Source organism: Apium graveolens, chromosome 2 (assembly GCF_009905375.1).
Source record: "Apium graveolens cultivar Ventura chromosome 2, ASM990537v1, whole genome shotgun sequence".
Lineage (NCBI taxonomy): Eukaryota > Viridiplantae > Streptophyta > Magnoliopsida > Apiales > Apiaceae > Apium > Apium graveolens.
The window spans coordinates 123,745,980-123,771,220 of record NC_133648.1 but is presented as its reverse complement, the minus strand read 5'-3'; the positions used below and the strand labels follow the sequence as shown (position 1 = coordinate 123,771,220).

The window sequence follows — 25,241 nt, the reverse complement described above, 5'->3', positions numbered from 1 at the left end:
TTCGTTTAATGCATAACTTTTTCTCGGGAATTGTGCATACAGTAACACATGTTTACATGATTACATTTACAGTCAATCATATATTTTCACGTGTCCCATTAAGCTGAATTGTGACTAAATTAATAGAGAGATGTGTTATATAAATCAATTTTTGATTTTAGATATTACTTTACTTATCTTCATTATTTTCTCTCTGCTACTTTACCTTTCTCAAAGCCGTAAACTCTGAAATCCTAAATCATGTTCGTAAATCTTTCTTGAAAAATAACCATGACTTCACATGTTGCTTTTAAATCATTTGATTATGGTGGTACAAAGTTTGTGACTAACAACTATTCATCTATCCTAACTAACAATGGTGTGAAAGTTGATTTTCACATTTTTTAGGACTTTCTTAGATTCAGTGAGATTGGATTTGCTCTCGCAGCTCCACCTACAACCTTTGGTGACCAGGTTCTTGCTATCTGGAGGTTTGGAGTATTTGATGGTGGATGAGCTAATGGATCTCCAAGCCTTGTTTTTGAATTGATAATAAAATAAGGATTATAACTCCTCAAACTGTAAGGGATGCATTATAGTTGCCTACTCATACCTCCTACATAAGTGTGATAGGTGATACTGAAATGAGGAGATTATTTACTGAGATTGGCTATAACAAGGATTTAAAGAACCTTGGTCAATTGAAAAGGAATGGGCTGAGGAAGGAATGGAGTTTCTACTTTGATTGCATCACAAAGGCCTTCAACAACTAATCATTGAATTTTGATGCCTTGCCCATTATGACACATCTAGAAGGGTACTCTCTAATTCATGGTTCACATTATGATTATTATAGAGTAGTTTTGTCTTTTATTGGTGATAGGATAAATGCTTATAGAAATATAGTATACTATGCTAGATTATGTCAATTGATTTTCTATGTTTGTTTCCCTGATATCCCTATCCCCTCAAATCAAATTATGTCAGTGTTTAAGTTGATAAAAGAGCCTATTCCGACTTAATTTACAAGATGAAAAGCGGTTGAATTTAGCTCCTTTAAGGTTACCATTAGTTTCTAGAAACTTGTTTTTAGCAAGGCTTCCTGAGACTTATGGTTTATTTAACAGTTAAAGTGCTAAGCTGCAGGAAATTACCATTGAAAACCCCCCTCTAGCTCACCCTAGTATAAAAACCCAAACACAAATCCAAACACAAACTCAACCACCAGAACAATCTCAAATAGAAGCTACCTCAGGTGTCTCCCAAAAGAAACTTGTTGTAAAAAGAAAGAAAGAATTGGCTAAGAGAACTACAAATCCTGCTGTAGCTAATTCAAAAGATGAAGCATCTCAAGTTCCTCATTCTTCTAAACCTTCAGAAATTTTTAAGAGGAAATTTGTACTTGCTGGATTAGAATCAGATTCAGATGAGAACAATGCTACCTTATCTTCTAGATTTCCAAATATTTCTTTTGATTCTTCTCCGAGTCCAGCTGTTCCATCAACTGAAAAAGACACAACTGCTGATACTGGTGCAAACCCCAGAACAAAGAAAAGAAGGTTGATCAAAGCCTATTACAATCAGCACTTGCTCCAGATTAAACAAGAAATTGTTGAGGAGACCCAAAGTACATCAAAACTAAATTATGAAATCCAGGCTACTGCTGAGGCACTTGTAAAACTATCTGAAACTCCAGTCAAGCAGTATCACAAGAGAGCGAGGGAAATCTCTCATGAGAAAGTAGAAGCTAGTGTCAAGAGGCTGTAAGGGAAATAACTTTTTCCTGGATCAAGCACACAAGAACCTGTATCTCAAAGGGGTACAACAACTACATCTCTTGATCCAATCCCACAAGAACCTACACCTCAAAGTGTTGCAACAGATATTGAAGAACAAGAGCCTCTAATTGAAACTGCTCAGGAGTCTATTATTGTAATTGTGGAGAAGAGAACACAAGAACCTGGTTGTCAAAGTCATCCAGTAACTCCTAATTCTCCAGCTACACTAGAACTATTGCATCAAAGTTGAAATGAAGGCCCTACTCCTACTGCAGTGATTCTTATTATAGATGTTGAAGGTAGAATTCATCCGTCTCAGTTGTCTACTGATTCTTTATCAGTAATATCACTGAATGTTTGCACGGAAGCTGCTTCTTCAGATTCATAAGGTGCACAGAGTACTAAAAAACAGATGTTGAACAACAGTCTGTTGAACCTCAAATAAACTCTGATGTACCAAATGTTGTTAATCTCCCTGCAAATCTAAGTACTGATACTTTCTTTCAGTCCATACATTCTACTATTCCACCACATGAGAAAATCCCTGTTTTTCTTGAAAAATAGTCTATTTACTCTACTTTTCCATCACCTGAGAAAATCCCTGTTGTTGCTGAAGATGAAATAGCATAACAATCCATTCATAAAGTTTCATCCATTTCAGAATCACCACAGCATTCTACAGGAACTGAGGTCCTGGAAGTAAATTTTGAAGCTCCAGTTCATTTATCTACAATTCTTGAAGATGTGGAGTTTACTGCTGATGGTGAGGAAGCTTCTGAAGCTGCTGGATCACAAAATGCACCAATTTCTAATTCTATTCTACATGCTGAAGCTGGTAATGAAGTTCAGCAATTGGTGCAAAATCCAGTTACTATTGAAGAATCTAATGATGGTGAAGAAGCTAATATTTTTAATACTATTATAGATCCTGAGGATGATCTTTTCTTCCCTGAAGATATGCATATGCCTGTGAGACAACAGAAAATGAAAGAGTTAGATGCTAAGAAAGAAAAGGATTATTTTGATAATCTCCGGAATGCTTATTGGAAAGATAATACATATCCTATTTCCAGAACAAAAGTTGTTGCACATCTAGTAATAGCAGAACAGAAGATTACAAATCCTGATATACCAAATCATATAAAAGCATCAACCTTAGTTATCAGATCATTACATAAAGCTCAAGAAACTTCTCAAATAAATCAAATCAAAGAATCATTGATTGCTTCAAGGCTGACTACTCATCAGGAAATTCAGAAACAAATTGCACCCATAGTTGCCAGACAAACTGCAATTGAAGCCTGTCAAGCTAGATTGGGAGCTAAACAAGTTCAAATGTCTGATCAACTTACGGAAGTATAAAATTCAATGGAGCTGATTATTTCTCTACTACTTGGTGATGATTCCAAAAAGAGGGAGAAAATTGTTAAATTTAAATGCAAATAGCTGACATTGAAAAATACTGATGATAAAAATCCTGATAGAGGTAATAAGGGGGGACAGGAGGATCGTGAAAGGAGAAGAGGTGAGCTATTTGAAGTTAGTGGTTCATCAAAAGCAATCACTAGATCTCAATATAGAAAATGAGGAGAGAGTAAGACAAATAAATAAGAGTTAAAGAAATGACTTTGACTACAACAATGTAACAATCTTTACAAGTCTCAACTGCTGCTAGTGAAGACCAAGTTATTCTGGAGATAGAAGTTAGTGTTGAAGCAAGTCAATATCTTCAAACTCTGAAAGTAAAAGGAAGGAAAAAACTTTATTCTATAAGTATCCAAAGATTCAAGAATTTGACTCTGAGGTGAGTAGAAGAATCTTTGAAAGAGACAATCATGGAGTTAATCTTGAGCAGCTAAGGCAAATGGAGGAAGACTTCAAGAATTCAATGAAGACAACAAATGATGATATTGCTGTTATCTCTTAAGTACTTTATGAAGATGATAATTCTAACACACCAACCAGAGGTATAGTTATAAGGGAAGTCATTCAGGAAGAAGATGAAAGATATCTTAGATCACAAGTTATTTTAATTGCTAGCAAGAAGCTTAAAGGAAAAGAGAAGATATGAGAGAAGTTAAAGATTTCAAAGCCTAAATCCAAAGCTGTTTCAAAGAAGAAATCAGTATCTAAGGAAACTAAATCTCATATACTGATATATCCAATCTATACAGTAGTACAAAGCTTATGATACTGAAGAAAGATGTGAAGAAGAAGAAATCAGTCAAGCTCACAAAAGAAGGAAGATTTATGGAGCTAACTGGGCTGATACATGAAATTAACCTCTGACATTTCTCAAGTTAAGGAAGAAGCTGTTATTCAACCAATCACAACCTCTGATTCTACTCATGTTGTTGATCTCTTAAACCCAACTCAATCAGATTTATCAAATTCTGATTTTGAATAGTCTCTGAAAAGCCAGAACTTACTTTTGAAGAAAAGAAGAAGCTACTATAGGAAGCAAGAAACCAGCACCTAGAAGAGATTCTTCTGAAATATTAAAGAAGATTTATAGTGGAAGTTCTCAATCTAGACTACATGGAATCATAAGTAGTCTTGGAAGATCAAATGTTGATGATCCGTTTGTAGGAGATGCTTTGACTCTAAGAAAGCATTCTTATTTGACAGAAATTAGAGGCAATGTAATGCTCGAAGACTTACAGAATATCATATCAGTGCAAATTGTTATTGATCATGTTGAAGAGAATCTAATCTATTTTCTGGAGTCTGGGAGAAGCTTAAGGTTGAATCAAGAACAAGTAAGAGATAAACCATGGCAGGAATTGGAACTTATTGCTACAATTATCAAGGTAACTAATTATGTAACTACCAGATGGTCTGCATTCTTAAAGAACCTGATACAGTTAAAGCAGAGAGGAATGTCTTATAAATCTAACTACAATCCAAAGTACATTGATCAATCTGAATATGCTGTTGATATGGCTATTGGAGGAGCCAAGATAGAAATGAGTCTAGGGACTAAAGTTTTAACCTTTAATCCTGATGGAAATAAAATTGGGTTTCTGGAGCTGGATGATCTATCTCTTGGAAATTCAAAATTACATAATCTCAGGGTTGCCATCTATCAGAATGATGAATCAACAGATGAACTGAGGGAACATAAACAGAGGATGCAATGGTATTTGGATGTAATGGAAGAGAATCTGCTAAGGAAGTTTCTTGAAGATTTTCCAGACCGTGTTAGAGTTCAGAATGAAGAGTAAAGTCTGATATACACTGAAGCAAAAATGAATATGCTTACTTGATTTATGCATTTAGATAGTTTTGACATCATCAATTGGAACTTGTACATATTTCCATCATGCACAAGTTGGGGGAGATTGTTAAATATAATTGATGACATCAGCGGATGTTAGATATATTTGATAATGTCATGGCTAATATGTTTTATGAATTGATTTCAGATCTTATTTGAACAGAACAAATCAGTACTTAACTGATCAGTACTTATACTGGAAGTCAGAACTTAAGGGATATCAGTACTTATGTTATCAGGAGATAGATATCAGAACTTAAGTGCTGAAGGACGATCAGATAAGGACAGTAGCTGATTAAAGTTAAGAAGATCAAGATAAACATAAGAAGAGATATGCATGAAGAAGGAATTCTGTGAAGAATGGAATACTTGGAATAGAAGATATCTGATTGATATATTTTAGGAAGCAGAATTATATTCCATATCAATTAGCGATTATCTTGTAACTGTGTAGTATATAAACACAGACATAGGGTTTACACTATAAGTGTTATCATTATCGAGAATATTATTTAATATAACCCTAGCAGCTCTCGTGATATTTTGTTCATCACTGAGAGATAACAGTTCCAGATTGTAACAGAGTTTATTGTTTAAATAAAGTTTGTTTTCTGTTACATAAGTTCTTGAAGTTTGATTTGATTGTAATAAACACTGTATTCACCCCCTCTACAGTGAAAGTGTGACCTAACAGCGGAAACTATCAAAAGTTCATATCATAACTTATATCAACGGATGATGATGATATCAACGGATGATGAAAGAAGCATTGTATTAGGTTTTCTTGTTGTTAATAGAATAAGATTCTTTATACATTGTGTAGTTGTGCTCTATATAAAGCACATATTAGGTTCATGCTATAAGAATTGCGAACATTGTTATATCTTTCGCATAACCTAGCAGCTCTCAAGGATATTTGTTCATCCTTTCGAGAGTACGTTTGTAATCAGTTTTTATCTGTTAATATAAAAACTGTTGATTTTGTTGAAGCTTTGCGAATTGGTTGTATTAACTGTATTCACTCCCCCTCTACAGTTGATTAAGTGCTTAACAGCTACTACTCATGTGTTTGTTGGATGTCTAGTTGGTGTGAAAGGTTACAAGGTATGACATACTGAGACTTTGCAAATTTCAGGATCTTTCATGAACAATATTTCCCTTTTATATTCGTAAAAATAATTCTATATCACCATTATTTTTACCAATTGCTTCTACTTATTCCTCTTTCACTTATGATGATGTTCCATATGTTTTTCATACTACACCTTATAATTTTACTTTTGATCATCATGACTTTACTTTTACTTCTTCTGATTCTTTCACCTCTGATATACCAGATGCTAATATCAGAAGAAGTTCCAGAATTTCCAATGTCCCAGTTCACTTCCCTAACTCTGTTCGTGGCACTAGTATCTCTTCTATTACTCATTGCACTAATATAAAAAGTGTCGTACGCGTTTCAGTTTTTGCGTCTGTTATTAGATAACAGACATATAAAGTACTTTTATACGGCTGTTATTATGACAGCCCCCAAACTCGAGGTCAGGATTGGGTGTCAGTAAACCATTTTGAACAATATAAACATATATATTAAGATACATATATAGATGACCCCTCAATTCCGGATCGATTACAGGTTATGGTATGAAACAAAAATCTGAATATCTAAATTTATAACAACTAACTCAAACTTGATTACATCTTTACCAACTTTTTCATCTTTTCCACTCTGACTTGTCCAACTCCCTAAAGCTGGGATCTCGCCATTGTGCTTCCTATTGTGAGCTATCTACATTTTTCCTCGGGTGATACTGAAAGAATAAGAAAATAACAAAGTAAAAGTGAGCAAAAATGCCTAGCAAGTACCATAATTTGGTTTCCAGGTATCAGTATCAAAAGAAACCACTGGACACAATTTTTGAATAGTTTTATAAACATCTTTATTTATTTAAATAATTGAGTGAATAAAACATCGGCCCTTATTAGCCTTCAATCATAGATTATATTTCTCTGAAAAAGGACAACAAATAATTCACCGATTCATCTTCTAAATCAGTTATTTGTTCGGTTTTGTAATCACGAAACTTTCAAAGAAAGAATGACATTACTAGCGATCAATAATAAATTAGACTGGACATTAGAACCAACATATTTATTATACTCTGCTGAACAGTCGGAATACAGTACAGATCTATGCCCATCCGCATAGACCCACCATCATATCGGGTACCCGGACACACTTTGGCCTAATAAATTATAAGATCCAGTCCATTCATGACCCTTTTCGTAACCACCAGTCCGTAGAGTATTTGATGAAATCCATTTTGGTTAAAATATCATAATTCAGGGTTCGCAAATAACCCCAACAATAGGTATTTTCTGAAGAGATCATAAATAATAATAAAAATGATTAAATTTTAAAATTCGGCTAATCAATTCTTGTAATAAAATAGTATAATTAGGTGTACTAGTCAATTTCAAATGATGCAAGGAAGCTATTTATGATAACCAAATCAACCAAAGATTACTCAATTAAAAACACCCAATTCGGGTTTTAAACCCTAAAAATTAAAATTAAAGTTACCAATTCTTCGATTGATTTGATGTTATGAACATGTAAAACTCTTTGAGAGCTTCACAACGATTATAAACGTGATGAGGTTTGCTTTCTAGATCACCCCAAAATCATCAATTAATCTCAAGAATAAGAATTGAATACCTAACCCTAATTTCAGAGAATTTTCTGAAATTTTAATATATTTTTTTGTTTTTTATTAAAATAAATATTAATTAAAATCTTTTTATAATTACAAAATAATACCCCCAAAATTATTTAGGGCCTAATTATATCATTTAATAAAAATAATTACCCCAAAATTAATAATTAACGGGGAATAATTTTTAATCAAATAAATATAAAAATGATGCCAAAATTCCCCAAAAATTACGAATAATCCAAAAATACAAAAATATTGAGTATTTGACAATCTCACGATTTTATAAAAATGAAAATACGATTTTTTGGGGCCCAGTCCGATACTCGTTTGGAAAATGAAATATTTCCTAAATTAATAATAAATCCCGAAGACAAATACAATGTATACAAATGCATGCAAAATGATATAAAACAGATACCACGTATTAAACGCACTTTGGCACGTGTCCAAATTGCGTATGATTTCATATAAATGCATTTTTAACACATAACGAGTATCCGAAAAATATTATGGTTCTTACTGGACCACATACAAATACACCGCATGTTAAATCATTTCCATCAAAATTTTAAGTAATAATAAACACATGATTATTCATTTAACACATGATAACATAGTCATAATTTTTCCTGGTTCTTACAATTATAAATATAACAGACGCAAACATAGGTAATTTAAATGATTATATGTTTGTTAAAGTATGACAGACATATAAGTCTATTACATGTGTTTGTTACGGAATTATATATCTCTATTAGTTAATGCGGGATGCATAAAAAATAAATTAAAAATTAAGTTTCAAAAATTAAAGTCGTAGAGTCTATTACTCCCCATTTGCACCCCGATATTTCACTCCTACTTTCCCTGACCACGAGCCCTAATTTAATGACTTCATCTTATTTATTCCAATTGATAACTCAAACTACCTCCGTCTGTTCAGTTTGTTCATCTGAGTGTAAGCCTATTGGATGTGCATCTACATCTTAGTTCAATTACAGGTATTCTCTCTCTCTCTCTCTCTCTCTCATCTCTCTCTCTCTCAGACACACATATTTTGCTCACCCCTTCCCTTTATACATATCAAATTCAAATTATGTATGTTCTTTTTTGCCCAAAAAACACAAGTAGACATTTGACACAAGTAGGATGACTAAGGAGTTGACATATGTTTGAAAAGTAGTGGTAAATATGTGTGCAATAATATTAAATGTAATCTAATAATTCAAACATGGCCTTGGGGAATCTATTGTTATTTGACAAATTAATAAAATTAATAACATATAGTTATTTCATCTTTTAGATAGTTTTATTTTTCCTGTTGTTTTGATATATTTATGCACTGCACACATACAAGACAAGCACTGGGATTTTGGTGATTACTGTACTGCCAACTTTTATGTTCATTCTATCAATTTTTTTTCATTTTAGCATTAGATATCTTTTTGGTTACTTGCATAATGAATTTACTATAACATCCCTTATGAAATTTACTTCAAGGTTTTAAAAAGCAAATGGTCCCAGCTTGAATGTGTCTAAGGAGATGAATAAATTTGAGAAGGATAAGAAGAAAGCTAGAGCATATAGGTTTTATTTAATTTCTGATTATTCACTATGGAATAAGCTACATATTACTGTGCTTATTAGGTTTTTAGTCCAGGGAATTACACTTCATTATACTATGTATCATGATAGTACATTTTACCGTTCAAATTACAAAGTGCTCAGGTTTTTATATATCCTTAACTTAGACTTACATTCAAAATCTTATTGGTCGGCTGCTAGTTTCCTTTGATGAAAAAATGCCCCAGTCCGAGATGTTACATGGATTTTTGACTCCCAAATACGTGGATTAATGTCTATTTTAATTACTTCATGCTTGTTTTATGCATATTTTTAGTGCCCTCATTTTAATTATTTAAAACATATTTATTAATAAAAATATTTATAAAAATTGCCCTGTCTTTTAGTTTTTATTGCAAATGTCCAACTTTTATATTGACCAAGTACTCATATAGTCCCATGAAATCCTTGATCGACATTAATTGATTCATGAGGCATATGAAGTCTCTTCAGTATCTGAATATAATTACATTGATTTGGGAAAGGCTAAACTTGGCATTTATTTTATTTCGCGGGCTTCCTGATTGGCGAATAGCTTGTTTGGTATTAACATATCCCCTCCTACCAGAACTAATATACACATTCTTTTCCTAATACTTATGTTGTTCTATACCTTGAAGGTGAGGTTTATCAATTCTGAGAGGGTCAAGCTTTCAATGAAATTTTAAAACATAGCATGAAAGAGAATAACAAATATTTTGCTGCAAATTACTTGGATGATGAGAAAGTTGAAGGCGAAGTGCAGGTGATCACAACTGCTTGCAGGTAGAAGCTTACCATGTTCTCAGTTTCTTTTGCATATTAAAAGACTAAGATCATGAGTTTACAATTTTTTAATATTCTTACTCTTATTCTTCTGGATTGAATACAGGCAAAAGGTGTTTACGACCAGGGTTTGGCTTTCACTCTGGACAAGGTATCTTCTATTAATGAATATCTCTTGTGTTCTTTTCATGTGAAAAAAGATTTCATTTGTAAAACATTCAGATTTGACACTTTGATTTGCATGACATTCTCTTGTGGAATAAAAACTAGAGTGCGTTAGTAATTTAATGCTTGGGTTTGTGAGCTTCGACCTTTAATGGATGCTCTTGCGTTCAGGGCTATCGGTCCTTGCAAGATGCCTATGTATCTCTGTGTTGGGAGACTTGGTGGACAAGTCTCCAACTTAGATGGTAATTAAGAGTCCTATAAGGGAAGAAACTCTAGATTCTTCTGTGTAGGACTTTGAGTCCATTTTTGGACACATGTCTCTGCAGCCGTATTGGGCCTAGTCCGTGAATAGCTTATGTTCGTGGACCTTGACGACCTTTGCTGCTGGGCCTTGTCTATATGGGCAATCTTGATTCTGTTATGAGCTTAGACCAGACAGGTCTGTACTGGACCTTAGACAAGAAGCCCAAGTGTAATTAATGTGACATTTAATGTGTCTTTAGGATGTATTTTCTATCCATATCATTTGCCCCCAACTTCCAGGAATACTGGTCGAGTTTTCAAGGAAGTTATAATGGTCTTTTCGTGACTCAGGGTATTTTTGGCCCTTCTCGGGTATCGTCCCTTCATGGGTGTCAGCCCTTCATGGGTACCACCATTTTATCGTAAAGTATGGAATGACCTACATGTTTACAACGACTTATATCGTGTGAGTATACACACTTGAGGCCTTTGCACAGGCTAATTGGATAGTGTTTAACACTAAATGCTCCTAATCGGGACTAAAAAGTGAGCGTTAATCACCCATTAACCTTCGTCAAGGTAATTACAGGGTGAAAGTTATAAAAGGCCCTAGTCGGGGTAAATCGGCCCTAATCGAGGCTAATTTCCATGTATAAGCTGTTAACTAGGCTCAAAAGAGCCTAATTTTAAGCTAGAATGTGTTAATTGGCCTTAATCAAGGCTATCTTCCCTTATCGGGGCTAATGTGTCTTAATCAGGACTAATTAGTATGTTTGAGACATTAATTATCCCTAATTCACCCCAATCACATGAGTGAATAGGTTCAACGACCCTAATTGGGGCTAATTTCATCACACAAGCCAATAATTCCCCTTAATTTAGGTTAATTACGTGTACTATACACTAATTAGCCCTAATCGGGGCTACGCTTAAAATCCTGAAAATTTAAAAAAAATCGATTTTTTCCATTTTTCCCCATTTTCGCAAAAACTTTCGCAGGGGAGTCGCTGGAATTTTGCAGGACCCCCTGGACCAGCCTGCAGGAGGTCCTTCTCGACCTTAAGGCTTCATTGTAACCTGCTCGGCCAAGTCTGGTCGGCTAGGGGTAGGACCTCCTGTCCCCTGCTGGCCAGGGGTGGTTGTCCCACTTTTTTTTTAGCAGAATCTTCAATCCGGACTCAATCCCTTCATGTATTTTGCTAGGATTTTTTTGCTCTTGATCATCCATGGAATTAATCTCATGGTGGTCCTAAAGTCCCTTGTGGTTCTTCTATCCTTGTTTTAGTGAACATTATATACTCATTCTAGTGAACGTTCTGTACTCGTTCCACTGAACAAGTTCAGTGAACGTTCTGTACTCTACTGAACTTGTTCTACAGGATGTCCTGTACTCGATTGAACTTGTTCGAACTTGTTTTACAGGATATTTTGTACTCCAACGAACTTATTCTCGTAGACGTCCTGGTCTTCACAAAACTTAATTCCGCTGAAAGTTATCTTTTTCAAGAAATTTCCAAGAGATTTCACTGGAGGGTCTTCGGAACAACTTCAGAAGGCCTCAGGGCTACTCTAAAAAGGCTCCTGGTCGGCCAGAATGGCTCCATTTGTAGCTTGCTTAGCCAGACCTGCTCTTGTTAGGCATTGGGGCCACTCTCAGGATGGTATGGTCGGCCGGGAGGAAAAGTTCTCCGAACTTGCTACGGTGAACACTATCCTCTTCACGAAACTTGTTTCCATGAACCCTCTTGTCTTCATGGAACTTGTTCTCGCTGACGCTCTGATCTTTATGAAACTCGTTCTCGTGGACGTCCTCGTCTTCACGAAACTTGTTTCTGTTAGAGGTCAACCTTTTTTACGGATTTTCAAAAAATTTATAGGATGTTCACCAGAAACCTTCAGAAGACCTCAAGTATGCCCTACAGAGGCTCCTAGTCGGCCAAAATGGCTCCATTTGTAGCCTGGTTGGCCAGGCCTGCTCTTGGTAGGCCTTGGGGCCACTCTCAAGGTGGTCTGGTCAACGGGGTGGAAAGGTTCTCTGAACTTGCTACGGTGAACGCTTTACTCTTCACGAAACTTGTTTCCGTGAACCCTCTAGTCTTCATGGAATTTGTTCTCGCTGATGCTCCGATCTTTATGGAACTCGTTCTCGTGGACTTCCTAGTCTTCACGAAACTTGTTTCCGTTGGAGGTCAACCCTTTTTATGGATTTTCAAAAATTGATGTTCACCAGAAACCCTCAGAAGACCTCCAGTCTGCCCTATAGAGGCTCCTGGTCGCCCAAAATGGGTCCATTTGTAGCCTGGTCATCCAGGCCTGCTCTTGGTAGGCCTTGGGGCCCTCAGGGCTATCCTATAGAGGTCCTTGGTCGGCCAGAAAGGCTCCATTTGTAGCCTGGTCGGCCAGGTCTACTCTTAACAGGTCTTGGGGGTCTCTTGTAGAGGACTCTGATCAGTTATGAGGAGAACGTTCTGTTCTCATACTCGTGAATACTCTGGCCTTCACAAATCTTGTTCAACTAAGAACCTAATCTTGTTCCAATTTTTATAGGCTTTGCTAATCATGGTGATTAACGTAATTAGCCCTTAGCTAAGACTAAAGACTTGAGTTTAGCTTCATCCAGGCTTTTCTCAGAGGACTGATATGATAAGCGGTTTTCTGCATCACTTTCTTCATTATTATGTCCCCTCTTTTAATTTTCTGATCATTTTTATCCACCATTTTCCGGTGTTCTTTTGAGAGGTACCTGCTAACATGAACCAGGCAGAGTTACGACCTGCTGTAGCAGGTAGCTCTTTTCCTATAAAAGAATATGAGATGTGTTCATTTTCATTTACACCTTTATTTTTCAACTTCTCAAATTTTCTCAAGCCTTTCATAAGCTCCCAACTTTTCTAAAGCCCTTCAAAGATGTCTCAAGGTCAAGGTCCTAGAAAATCTTCTCTTTCCATGAAGGAGGCTATGCACAAGAGCGCTATAATTTGCTCTCTGCAAGGTATAACTTTTGTTTCCCCTTTCTCTATTAATCATTGTTCTAACAGTCTGAAGAGCATATTGGATGAAAGGGCGGACGAGTACCCAAGTATTGTCCATTTTGATGCATTCCATCACAGGAGTATACATCATGAAGGGGATGTTAAAAAGTCTTGGTCGAATTACCCTTGGCCTGAATGTTTAGAGGTTCGTAAGGCTAAGCCTAGTGAGAGGGTTTTCAATCTCAGTCCCCATAGATTATTTTTGTACAAGGCATCCCTGAAGTCCAGGCTAAGGTTTCCACTGCACCCCTTTATCTGAGTTCAAGATCCATCCATACAAACTTTACCCCCACAGGGGGGCTTTATCATTCTCTTCATAGTGAGGTGCCACAACTTAGGCATCCCTTTGAGCGTAACAATATTCCGAAGCATCTTTATGATGAAAGCTTCCCCCTTTGAACAGGCCTGACTGGGTCATGATACAACATAAACCTCATGTTCCTCACAGAGTGAACACGAGTTCTCTTCATGACTCAATCCACAACTGGAATAAAAAGTTTGTGGTCTGAGAATGGAAAGAGGGATATTAAGGATTATACTTCAGACGTTACTTCAGCAGTCCTATAGCTATCATTACGTCATTCACCTTTTGAATGTTGAGCTTCTTGCCAGCGACCTCCTTATTGATGATGTAGGAGAACCCCTTATTGGGATTTAATCACTGAAACCAAGCTCGTCAAGGATGGCATTAGCAGTCTCTCTAAAAGGAGTATTTATTTTTATTCTACTTCATCTTTGTGCAAGTTTATTCTTATATATATCTTTCTTTCATCTTGTTTCAGCTGCTCAGACTCTTGATGCCGTGGCCGGTAAAAGTGACATGGTCACAGAAAGAATGGCTTGGGATGCAGCCAAGCCCGTGTCCCTAAGATTCCTGCTTTCCTTGAAGCATCTGGATCCAAAAAGAAAAGGGCCAAAGATTTCGACGGGAGTGCAAAAATCCCTTGGGAACCTTCTTGGGGTATCTCCACTAACGACTCAGTGCTCTGGAGTCCAGGCCTACCCCTCGAGTGGTTAAAAAATTATGTTACTCCCCGACCTTCTGTTTGTCTGCTCTGGTGAGAATCTACTTGAATCCGAGATGCTGGGGGCTCAAGCCTTGTATCAGGTACATTTTAAATTGTATAAACTTTCATTTATACGCACTTCTTTTAGGACCAAATTTTTTTATAGGAAACATCCCAACAGGGGGTCCTGCTCAGCCAATAAAAGGCCCCATTTTATGCTGGCCGACCTAAAGGCCCCATTTTATGATGGTATTTCAAGGCTGGTCAGCCTACGGGCAGGACCCTTTGCAATCCAAATGTATCTAGTCGTCCAAGGCCTTGTGTTTGGGGACTCAGCCCTTCCGACTTCAACTTTTTATAACCCCACTTTATGTTCTCCTTGTCCGGCCAATGCTTACTTCTCCGCATCCTCCACTCAGAGCATAAAGATGAGAAGCGACTATTCAACACGGTAGGCCTCTATGAACAAGATAAAGATCTTTTCAGATGATTAGGAGTCTAAAGCTCGTCCAACGGAGGGCAAGATTGCTGCCTTAGAGAGGAAGTGCTCTAAAGTAAAGAAGAAAAGGAAGAAGGAGCGAAAAAAGCTCGTGGACTCATACCATAGATCCTCATCATTTACGAAGATGATGGATGAGCACGAAGATGAGATTTTCCCTGTTAACCTGGCTTTAGGTTGGAAGAGGGGAGTAAAAGATGTTCATGGCATGTATCTGGACGTGGTCGACCCGATTCTCCTCTATTATCCCTGGGAGTTACCTATTATGGACCCATCCGGAAAGGCCTCTAGGTCTGTGCTTGAGACTCCCCGCATATGGTCTCAATCCAGTTCTAGCCGCGGGGGTGCCGGTTCCAACGGTAAGGCCCCTTCGGGTAGCCCCAGCTCCAAATAAGCCCTTTATGGGAATATCAGCGAGCCGGTTGCAAAGAGAAGCCGCCCCTCCTCCGAGGCAGGTTCAGATGAGGAAGAAGATGAGGGAGCGGGGAATGACAAGGAGGAGGACTCTTCTGAAGAGTGATTGTTATGGTCTTGCATGGCTTTGGTTTCCATACGTGGCTATATTTTTAGACTTTATTTATTCGAATTTTATTGACTTGTATCATATTGGTCCTTTGAGACTTAACTTGTGATCCTTCAGGATCTTTATCTATGTCTTATGTTTGATTTTGTTTCATACTTGTCTTTTATTTTCAGCATTTGGTCCTCCGGGACTTGTATTTTTTAGATGCTCGCACTTAAATACATCGGCAGACAAGATGATAGAAATAAATTTGCATAAATAGATAATATCTCTGAAAAACAGGTTCAACCCTTATATAAGATGGTTTCGTCGACCATATTCATAAACTTAATAATAAGTACTAGGAACATATCACAAACTTCCTAAACATAATAAACCTTCAGGTTTGAAGCGTGCTAAGTGCGGGGCACTTCGTCACCGTTCAGGGTCTCCAACTTGTAGGATCATCATCTTAATGTCTTCTTCACCTTATAAGGCCCTTCCAAGTTAGGGGTTAGCTTTCCTCTCTCCCCGACTCCCGATACCTTAATCTTCCTTAAAACTAAGTCTCCTTGCTGAAAGAACCTTTCTTTAACCCTTATATTGTAATAGAGGGAAACTCTTCGTCGATGCTCTGCATTGCGGGTGTTGGCCTCATATCTGACCTCGTCAATGAGATCGAGAGCGAGCCTTATGCCTTCTTCATTTATCTCTGGTTCATAAGCTTTGATCTTAGGTGATTTATGGGTGATCTCGAGGGGCACCACGACCTCGGCTCCGTAAGCTAGCATAAATGGGGTAGCTTCAATAGTCACTTTGCAAGTTGTACGACATGCCCATAGTATAGGTAGTAACTCATCTGCCCAAGTATTCCTTGAGCGTACAACCTTTTTCTTCAGTCCAACAAGGATGATTCTATTAGAAACCTCTGCCTGCCCATTTTCCTGTGGATGTGCAATCGAGGTGAAGCGAAGCTCTATACTGCTATCGTCGCAATACTTTCTGAACTCTGCATTATCAAATTTTCGTCCATTATCTATAATAAGGATGCGTGGAATCCCAAATCGGCATATCACATTCTCCCAGAAGAATTGGGCAATTTTATTGGTGGTTATCTTGGCTAGTGCCTTAGCCTCAATCCACTTTGTGAAGTAGTCTATGGCTACCACAATGAACTTCCTCTGTCCTGATGCTATAGGGAATGGACCAAGTATATCCATTCCCCATATTGCAAAAGGGATGGGTAAGCTAATAGATGTAAGCCTCTCTGGGGGTTGTCGTACTATTGGGGCGTGCCTCTAGCAACTTTCACATTTCTTTACATAAACCTTTGCATTGGCTAGCATAGTTGGTCAGTAGAATCTTAATCGAGTTATCTTATGAGCGAGGGCCCTGCCTCCCAAGTATTGTCTACAAATCCCTTCATGGGCTTCTTTAAGCGCCTCCTCTACTTCAAGAGGTATCAAGCAGTTTAGGTGTGGAATAACAAAGGACCTTTTTTAGAGAAGGCCATCAATCAATGAATATCTCAATGCTCTCACCGACAACTTGCGTGCCTCCTGGGCATCATCGGTGAGCCATCCAGTCTCAATGTGGGTTTTGATCGGGTCTATCCAACAACTTTTCACCGTAACCGGTGCTATCAGATTTATGACATGTATAGTAGGGGTCTTCAGGACCTGGAAGTAGATAATTCTCGGATAGTTCTTGATTTCGGATGAGGAAAACTGGGATAGGGCATCAGCCGTAGTGTTCTCCTCTCTTGGAACATATTATGCATACCATTCATCAAACTGAGTCAGTATTCCCTTAACGACTCTCATGTACTTGGCCATAGTATCATCTTTGGCCTCAAAATCTCCATTGACATGAGCAACTACAAGTCTTGAGTCTCCACATACCTTAGGGTTTTTGGCCCTCACAGCTATAGCCAAACCTAAGCTCACTATCAATGCTTTGTATTCTGCTTCTTGATTCATAGTTAGGAAGTCCAACCTCAAATTATACTCAATCATGAACCCATCGAGGCTTTGCAAGACTAGGCCTGCATCACTAGATTTTTTTTGGACGCACCATCAAAATGGAGAACCCAATACTGTTTCAGGGTCATTTCTTTATCTTTCTCTTTCTCTCCTCCTTCTGGGGTTACTATCTCTTGCCCCCGACTTCTTGGTCGTTAATGGTGAATTCGACCACAAAGTCTGCTAAGGCCTGAGCCTTCATGTCCATTCGAGGCTTGTACTTGATGTCAAATTTTCCTAACTCATTTACCCACTTGACGAGCCTTCGACTGGCCACCTTCCTCGAGGTTTTGATGAAGGCAAGTTCAAACTTTTCTGTGATGGAGTAATTCAACTCTGCTTCGTGAAGCACCTTGCTTACATGGTATACAGGCTTCTAGAATTTATGTTCTTTCTTTATGAGGACTGCACTCATGGCTTATTCAGATACCGCTAGGTACAGATAAAGTGTATCCTCCAGACTTGGTTTGGCAAGAAATGGGGCTTCAGTCATGTACTTAGTTATTCAAAGGCCTCTTGGCTCTCAGCTATCCATTCAAAATTCTTCACCTTTTTAAGGTTTCTGAAAAAGGGCAGGCATTTTTCTCCAGACTTGGAGATGAACCTCCCTAGAGTTGCGATTCATCCTGTCAGCTTCTGAATGTCCTTGATGGAGCGTGGTGGCTCCATGTCCAGAATGGCTTTAATTTTATCGGGATTGGCCTCTAGTCCCCTTTTAGAAACCATGTAACCCAAAAATTTTCCAGACCCAACACCAAAAGCACACTTGGTGGGGTTTAACATCATCTCGTGGTGACTAAGCACTTCAAATGCCTCTCCGAGATGACTAATATGATCAGCCGTGCTTAGGATTTTGACTAACATGTCGTCAACATAGACCTCCATGGTCTTCCAAATTAGATGGGCAAATATCTTATTTACCAACCTTTGGTAAGCAGCTCCTGCATTCTTAGGTCCAAAAGCCATAACAAGATAACAAAAGACACCAAAGTAAGTTATAAAAGATACCTTGGGGGTGTCATCCTTGTGCATTTTAATATGATTGTAACCACCGAAGTCATCCATAAAACTTAGCATCTCGTGTCCAGCAGTGGCATCGATCAAGGTATCAATCCTTGGTAGTGGGTAGCAGTCCTTAGGACAAGCATCATTCAAGTCAGTGAAGTCGATGCACATACTCCACTTCCCATTGGCTTTCTTGACCATTACGGGGTTGGCCAACCAATCAGGGAATTGCACTTCCTCAATGAACCCAGCCTCTAAGAGCTTCTCAACCTCCTGCTTAATAGCTTTCAGCCTGTCAGGGGCATAAGTTCTCTTCTTCTACTTTACAACCTTTGGATTTAGGTTAAGATTCACCCTAGGAGTTATAAGGTTCTAGTCAATCCCAGGTATATCAGCTGTTGTCCAAGAAAACACATCTTTATTCTTTTGTAGGAAAGTTGTCAAATGGCCCTTTAAGGGCTTGTCTAATGATGCTCCAATATATGTGACCTTTTCCGGGTCTAAGGAGTCTAGGGAAATAAGGACTAAGTCTTCTTCAGGCTTTCCTCGAAGTTCTTCATTCTCACAGACATCCATGTCTTCTTTGGGGAGGACCTGCCCCCAGTTCCATCGGGCCTAAGTGCTGCAACATAGAAACTTCCGGCCATTTTTTGATCTCTTTTCGCCTCTCCAACACTGTCCCTAGTTGAGAACTTTGGTAGGTTGAAGGGACGACCTTAAACGCATGGATCCCTATTCTACCCATGCTGGAATTATAAGTAGAGGCTGCTTTAACAACTTGAAAGTTCAACATCTATGTGGGCTCCCTGGGCTCTTCCCCGATAGTTACGGAAAGTTGTATTGCTCCTTCAACTTTTCATTCAACGTGGTTAAACCCACAAATAAGCACGTCAAATGGAGTTAATTGAGAATCATTGTATCCCATTCTTATGAATGTTTCACGGAAAAGAATATCCAAAGAAGCTCCATTGTCCACTAGGATGCTCATAACAAGTTGCTTTTCCAATTATTGGGGTGATAACTAGAGGATCATCCTGAGGAAATTTCAAACCTTCAAGGTCTGGGTAGCCGAATTCAAGTGCCATATCTAACTTAGAATGTTTGGACGGTTCTCTGTTATACTCATTACCTCTCTCACATAAGCCTTTGGATAGTTCCTTGTAGTCCCACCTACTGTAGGTCCTCCTGAGATCATATTGATTATCGGCCCTTGGGGCTGCGGGTTGCGATCTCTGTCATTACCCATTCGATCGTCATCTCTTCGATCATTGTCTCTCTTTTGGCCTCCAGCCTCTTCACCCTTGGTGAAACGTCCGAATTTTCCCCTTCGGATCAAATACTTAATCTCATCCTTGAGTTGCCTACAATCATCAGTATCATGACCAACATCTTTGTGGTACCTGCAGTATCGACTCTTGTTTCTTTTCTCGAGGTCTCCCCTTAGTGGCTTCGGCCATTTGAACTCTTTGTCCTTCTCAATTTCCATAAGGATTTGGCTCCTTGGAGCGTTCAGCCTTGCATATTAAGTGAACCTTGGTTGCTAATTTTTCTTAGAGGAGGTTTTAGAGCTTTTTCCCTTTCGAGGATACTCGTCCTTGGCATCGTACTCCTGATCCGTCTTCCGCTTCTTGTTTCTAGCGGGTTCATTACTCACAGTTGTCTTCTTCATACTTTCTTCTACCTTGATATACATTCCAGACCTATCCTGGAGCTGCAACATTCTTTCAGGAGGGCATTGGGCCAGGGACATTTTAAAGAACTCGTCTCTAGTCCCTTGTTGTAGGGCTATCATAGCTACCTTGTCATCAAGATCAGGGACCTTCAAAGCCTCCTTCGTAAATCGGTTCAGGTAGTCTCTCAGGGACTCCTTTGCTTCTTGGACTATGCCCATGAGAGAAGCCGAACTCTTCTCTTGTACTCTACCACTGATAAATTGCTTGATGAAACTTGTCTCAAGTCTTTGAAAAATCTAATAGAGTTTGGGGGCAGACGACTGTACCACCTTTGAGCCATACCCGATAGGGTTTGAGGAAAGGCCCGACACTTAATAGCATCTTTCACGGGATGTAGCAATAGGGCATTAGATAATGTCCTGACATGATTAGGTGGGTCGCCAGTACCATCGTATTCTTTGATGGTGGGAATCTTGAACTTCCTTGAGATGCGGGCATTCATTATCTCTTCAGTGTATGGTGGGCTTGGATCATCAGGATCTCGTAGGGGTATAAGATCACTTGGATCAGTCCTTGGGGCATCTGTCATTCTTAGTGTTGGACCATCCAGGTCTATGATTGGGGGAAGATCTCTCTGCCTCGCAGCAAGCAGAGGTCTTGAGGTCGGGTGCGTCTCCAAGTCACACTTCATCCTTTAGATCTCAAATTTATGAGCCCCGATCCTCTCCTGGAAATCTTAGGGAATCGTCCCTTGAGTGCTCCTAGGCCGCTGGTTGGTACTAGTCATCGGCTCTTTACCAGCGCACCTCCTCCTTAGAGCAACCTCATCGTCCGATGATTCGGAGTCTCTATCAAAATAGGGTCCAGAAAATTCTCGGTCCTCTAGGATAGGAGCCAAGCCCGTATGTATTGAGGCGTCCGCCCTTTTGCTTCACTCCGATTAAAGTATCCACTTTCTCCAACCTCGGGGTATATAGGAATCCCATAGGGGGGTTAGTGGCAAGATGGTTGCGTACTCATACCCCACAGGTTGAGGGTTTTCAGGCACATGTAACTGCTAATATTTGGGATTCATCCCTTAAGGCTGAGCCTCGGTTGCCCCTACTAGGGTTCCTCCTTAGGTGCAGGCATAGGCTGAGTGCGATGGTACCTCTACCACTGATGCGGTCGTTAGTGATGGGATATGAGTGTCTGTTCCACTATTGTTTCTGCTCCGTGTATTCACCATGGTTGTTTTATGCTTCCCACAGAAGGCGCCAAATATTGTGGAATAAAAACTTGAGTGCATTAGTAATTCAATGCTAGAGTTTGTGAGCTTCGAGCTTTAATGGCTGCTCTCGCGTTCGGGACTATCGGTCTTTGCAAGATGTCTATGTATCTATGTGTGGTAGAGAATCAAGCTAAAAATGTAGTTCTAGGTTATGGGGTAAAGCCCTTTATATAGAGGTGAGTCTAGGGTTAGACTTATGTTGGGAGACTTGGTTGACAAGTCTCCAACTTAGATGGTAATTAGGAGTCCTATAAGGGAAGGAACTCTAGAACCTTCTGTATAGTACTTTGAGTCCTTGTTTGGACACATGTCTCTGCTCCTCCGGCCGTATTGGGCCTAGTCCGTGAATAGCTTATGTTTGTGGACCTTGACAACATCTGCTGGTGGGTCTTTTCTACATGGGTCGTCTTGATTATGTTATGAGCTTAGACTGGACATGTCCATATTGGACCTTAGACAAGAAGCCCAAATGTAACTAATGTGACATTTAATGTGTCTTTAGGAAGTATTTTCTATCTATATCACATTCCTTTTCTTAGCTAATTGTTTAATTGTGAATTTTGGACTGAACTACCCTTTTAAATCATATTGTTTGCACAAAATGGCAAAAATAGAAAAAAAGTAAAAATTAGTGGTTGACCCGGCAAAAAAATTCAAGAAAGCCCTACACACGATACCCAGGAAAATCAGATTTATTATTGCTGATTTTTAAAATTATTTTTAGTTATGTAGATGATACACTATAATTTGAATTAAGAAATGGGATATCCGATCTGATTTAAAATTCGGATCAAGGTTTAATGTAATTAAGTACATAAATGAGTAAGTTCTCGTTAAAGTTAATCTGTCGTCCATAATGACTACTAAATTTATTCTGTCATAAACATGCTGCTTTACAAGTCTGGAAAAATATTATTTCAAGCACCTGAAAATCTCTGACGGAAATAATATCAGTGTTAATGAATACATTAATTTCGTCTCTTGCATCCTCCCGTCTGAGAGGGTGCAAGTCTGCAGCTCCTTTCTAAAAGCTTTTAGCAGCCTTGGACATATATATGGATAAGAACATGATATACATGTCAATTGTATATTTTTAGATAGCAAAAAGATCACTGGCTAGTGGCTAAGCTTGCTAGAAAGCTAGGAGAGGGTGTGCTTCCATTGATATCCTAATTTTATCGAAAGAATTGAAAGACTCCAGCACAGGAAGATGATAAGTGAGCCTTGAACTTGCAATTTTTTGAAGAATATTATATTTGCAGTTATGAAATGCAACAGTTCAGAACTAAGAGGAAGAGAAAAAAATAGAAAATCATATATAGTTGATTGATAGATGACTCGAGTTTAACAAAGAGTAACCTCCATATTTCATTAGCCTGAAATATTCTCTAATCAACTAATGTAAATTCTTTAGAAACATCATTATGATAGTCTCTTAATGTTTGGATTTGTTTTCGGAGATATCATTTTGAGACCTTTAGAAACATCTATATACTCAGAACAATGAATGGAAGTTATAGTCCTATATCTAAACCATGTTCCTGTAAAATTTGGTTGTAATTGAAAATGTGGAAAATGAGTTCATTAGCATAAATTGAAGGCTCATTTTGAAAATTATGTTCTCCAACCTCATTGCCTTATTTGAGCCAATATATCGAAAGCTTTAAAAAACTAATCTATTAATGTTTTTAAATCACAAAGTTGTTTGTAAATTCCTGAATTAACCTTCTGTGTATTATGGGTAATCACTAAACATATTAGAAGATAAAATCATAGTTATGATTTATGTTTGAATTGCTATAAGATTTCAAAATTCTGATTGAGTATTATAAATGCATTTTGATGGTCATAGAGTCATAATTGATTGATATATAAATCATGACAAACGTAGTTCTTTGCCTTAATAATATGCCTCTAAAATTTTTGTGCTCCAGACCTGTAGATTATGCGATATAACTATTTTAGTTTAGCTAATTTAGATTATTTTATGTAAAAAATAGAACAGTCTTACAATTGCTACCCTGAACAGAAAACCAAATGAATATTTATGAGTCTAGGATATGTTGTAGCCCTGTTTAGATAGAGTATTTGAGAAAGAGAATTAACTAATTTGAGTAACCATGTCAAAAGTTACTCTGAAAATAGAAAGATAGTTTATAGGTGCCAGTAGTAACATGTTATAGGTGTCGGTGATAACTAATTTATTTTCTGTACTTTGCTTATGTTTTACAATCTGCAATGTTTTTCTATATTTCCAATGATTTAGTAATCTTCCATTTTATTTTGAGTTAATTTCTGCATTTTAATAATTTTCAGGTTTTTTCAATATGTTGTGAAAATTGTGTTACGTTTCATGTTCGATGATGGCTGCTAAATGGATGTTGATCTTGTTATAGGGGTGTTAAAATTTGGCTATTGGCCTTTTTAGGTTTTAGTTGTTTCCTATTGGTTTTAGTTTGCCCTAACTATATAGAGTCTTTGTAATTTTCACCCTATGTATCAAGTATAGAAAAAATTCAATTAATATTGTGTGATTATTATTGAATTGGTTGAATTATTAATAATTTGATAATTATAACGTTCTGTGTCTTTTAGATTTATTGTGAAAAGCAGATGCTAGTAAAATTGTGGCTGATTTTTTTTAGAAAACGTGTACAATATGCGCTTGTTATATGAATAGACGGATAAGTTTTACTATATACGTCTGTTGTCTAACAGATGACGTAAATTATTAAGTTTATATGGCTGTTATATATTATTTTATGTCTGTTCCAACTTGACGTAATAAAGTTTATGCATCTTCTTAGTGTTAATAGCCGCATAAAATAAAACTTTTGCGGCTGGCCAACAATTTATACGGCTGTTAAGAACATATGCTTAATATTTAAATGTGTATGTTCTCAACAGACGCGTATGATTTAGAGCTGATATGACTCCTCCATACGCGTCTGTTGAAAACGGACGTATATGACCTTTTTTAACAAACGTGTGTGACACTTTTTGTACTAGTGTTAGTGCAACTTGATTAACTTTTTCCGCCTCTATTAATTCTTCTAATGCACCATTCCAATATTTGGTGGAACCAACTACTTATTCAGAAGCTTCTAAAGATTCTAGATGGCCGGACATTACGCAGAAGGAACTAGCTTCCTTGCACAAAAATCACACTTGGTTTTTAGTAGATTTACCACCAGGTAAGAGGCCTCTTTGTTGTATATGGGTCTTCAAATTCAAATACAAGGCTGATGATAATGTTGAGAACTTCAAGGCTAGATTAGTGGCCAAAGGTTATAATCAGGATTGGGGGATTGATTATCTTGAAACTTTTTCTCCGGTTGCTAAGATGGCTACTGTTAGGCGTTTGATAGTAGTTGCAATATATAATCACTGGGATTTATACCAATTAGATGTGAATAATGCCTTTCTTCACGAACATTCATGTAAAGAGGTCTACATGATTGTTCAAGAAAGGTTACCAAATCATCTTTTTCAAGTCTAGAAACTTGTTAAATCCATTTATCGGATAAAATAGGCTTCAAGGCAATGGTTTTCCAAGTTGATGGAGGAATTGCAGCATAAAGGTTACCAATTCACTACAAGAAATAGAGCAATAGATACCTGCTGTTAGAAATAGAGCAAATGATGTTAAAAAAAATAAAAGCGATGTCTTTGCATGTGTAGAGAA

At 37.7% G+C, this 25,241-nt stretch overlaps 1 protein-coding gene across 1 annotated transcript; it reads right to left on the bottom strand.

Annotated features, from left to right (window-relative positions):
• Nucleotides 1-16,054: 16,054 nt before the first annotated feature.
• LOC141692898 (uncharacterized) lies at nt 16,055-18,814 on the bottom strand. Its single transcript, XM_074497856.1, has 4 exons — nt 18,617-18,814; nt 17,747-17,984; nt 17,370-17,631; nt 16,055-16,835 (listed from the first exon to the last, which is right to left on the bottom strand). The coding sequence occupies exons 1-4, from the start codon at nt 18,812-18,814 to the stop codon at nt 16,055-16,057; spliced, it is 1,479 nt and encodes a 492-aa protein (XP_074353957.1).
• Nucleotides 18,815-25,241: the final 6,427 nt, after the last annotated feature.

Excerpts from the sequence above, each read along its gene's own strand:
- LOC141692898 (XM_074497856.1), bottom strand. The coding sequence starts at position 18,814 with ATGGTCAAGAAAGCCAATGGGAAGTGGAGTATGTGCATCGACTTCACT. Across the intron at positions 17,985-18,616 it reads ACAAGGATGACACCCCCAAG|AAGCCTGTATACCATGTAAG; the intron begins GTATCTTTTATA and ends CATAAATTCTAG. Across the intron at positions 17,632-17,746 it reads TAACGACCAAGAAGTCGGGG|GCCTAGTCTTGCAAAGCCTC; the intron begins GCAAGAGATAGT and ends CTAGTGATGCAG.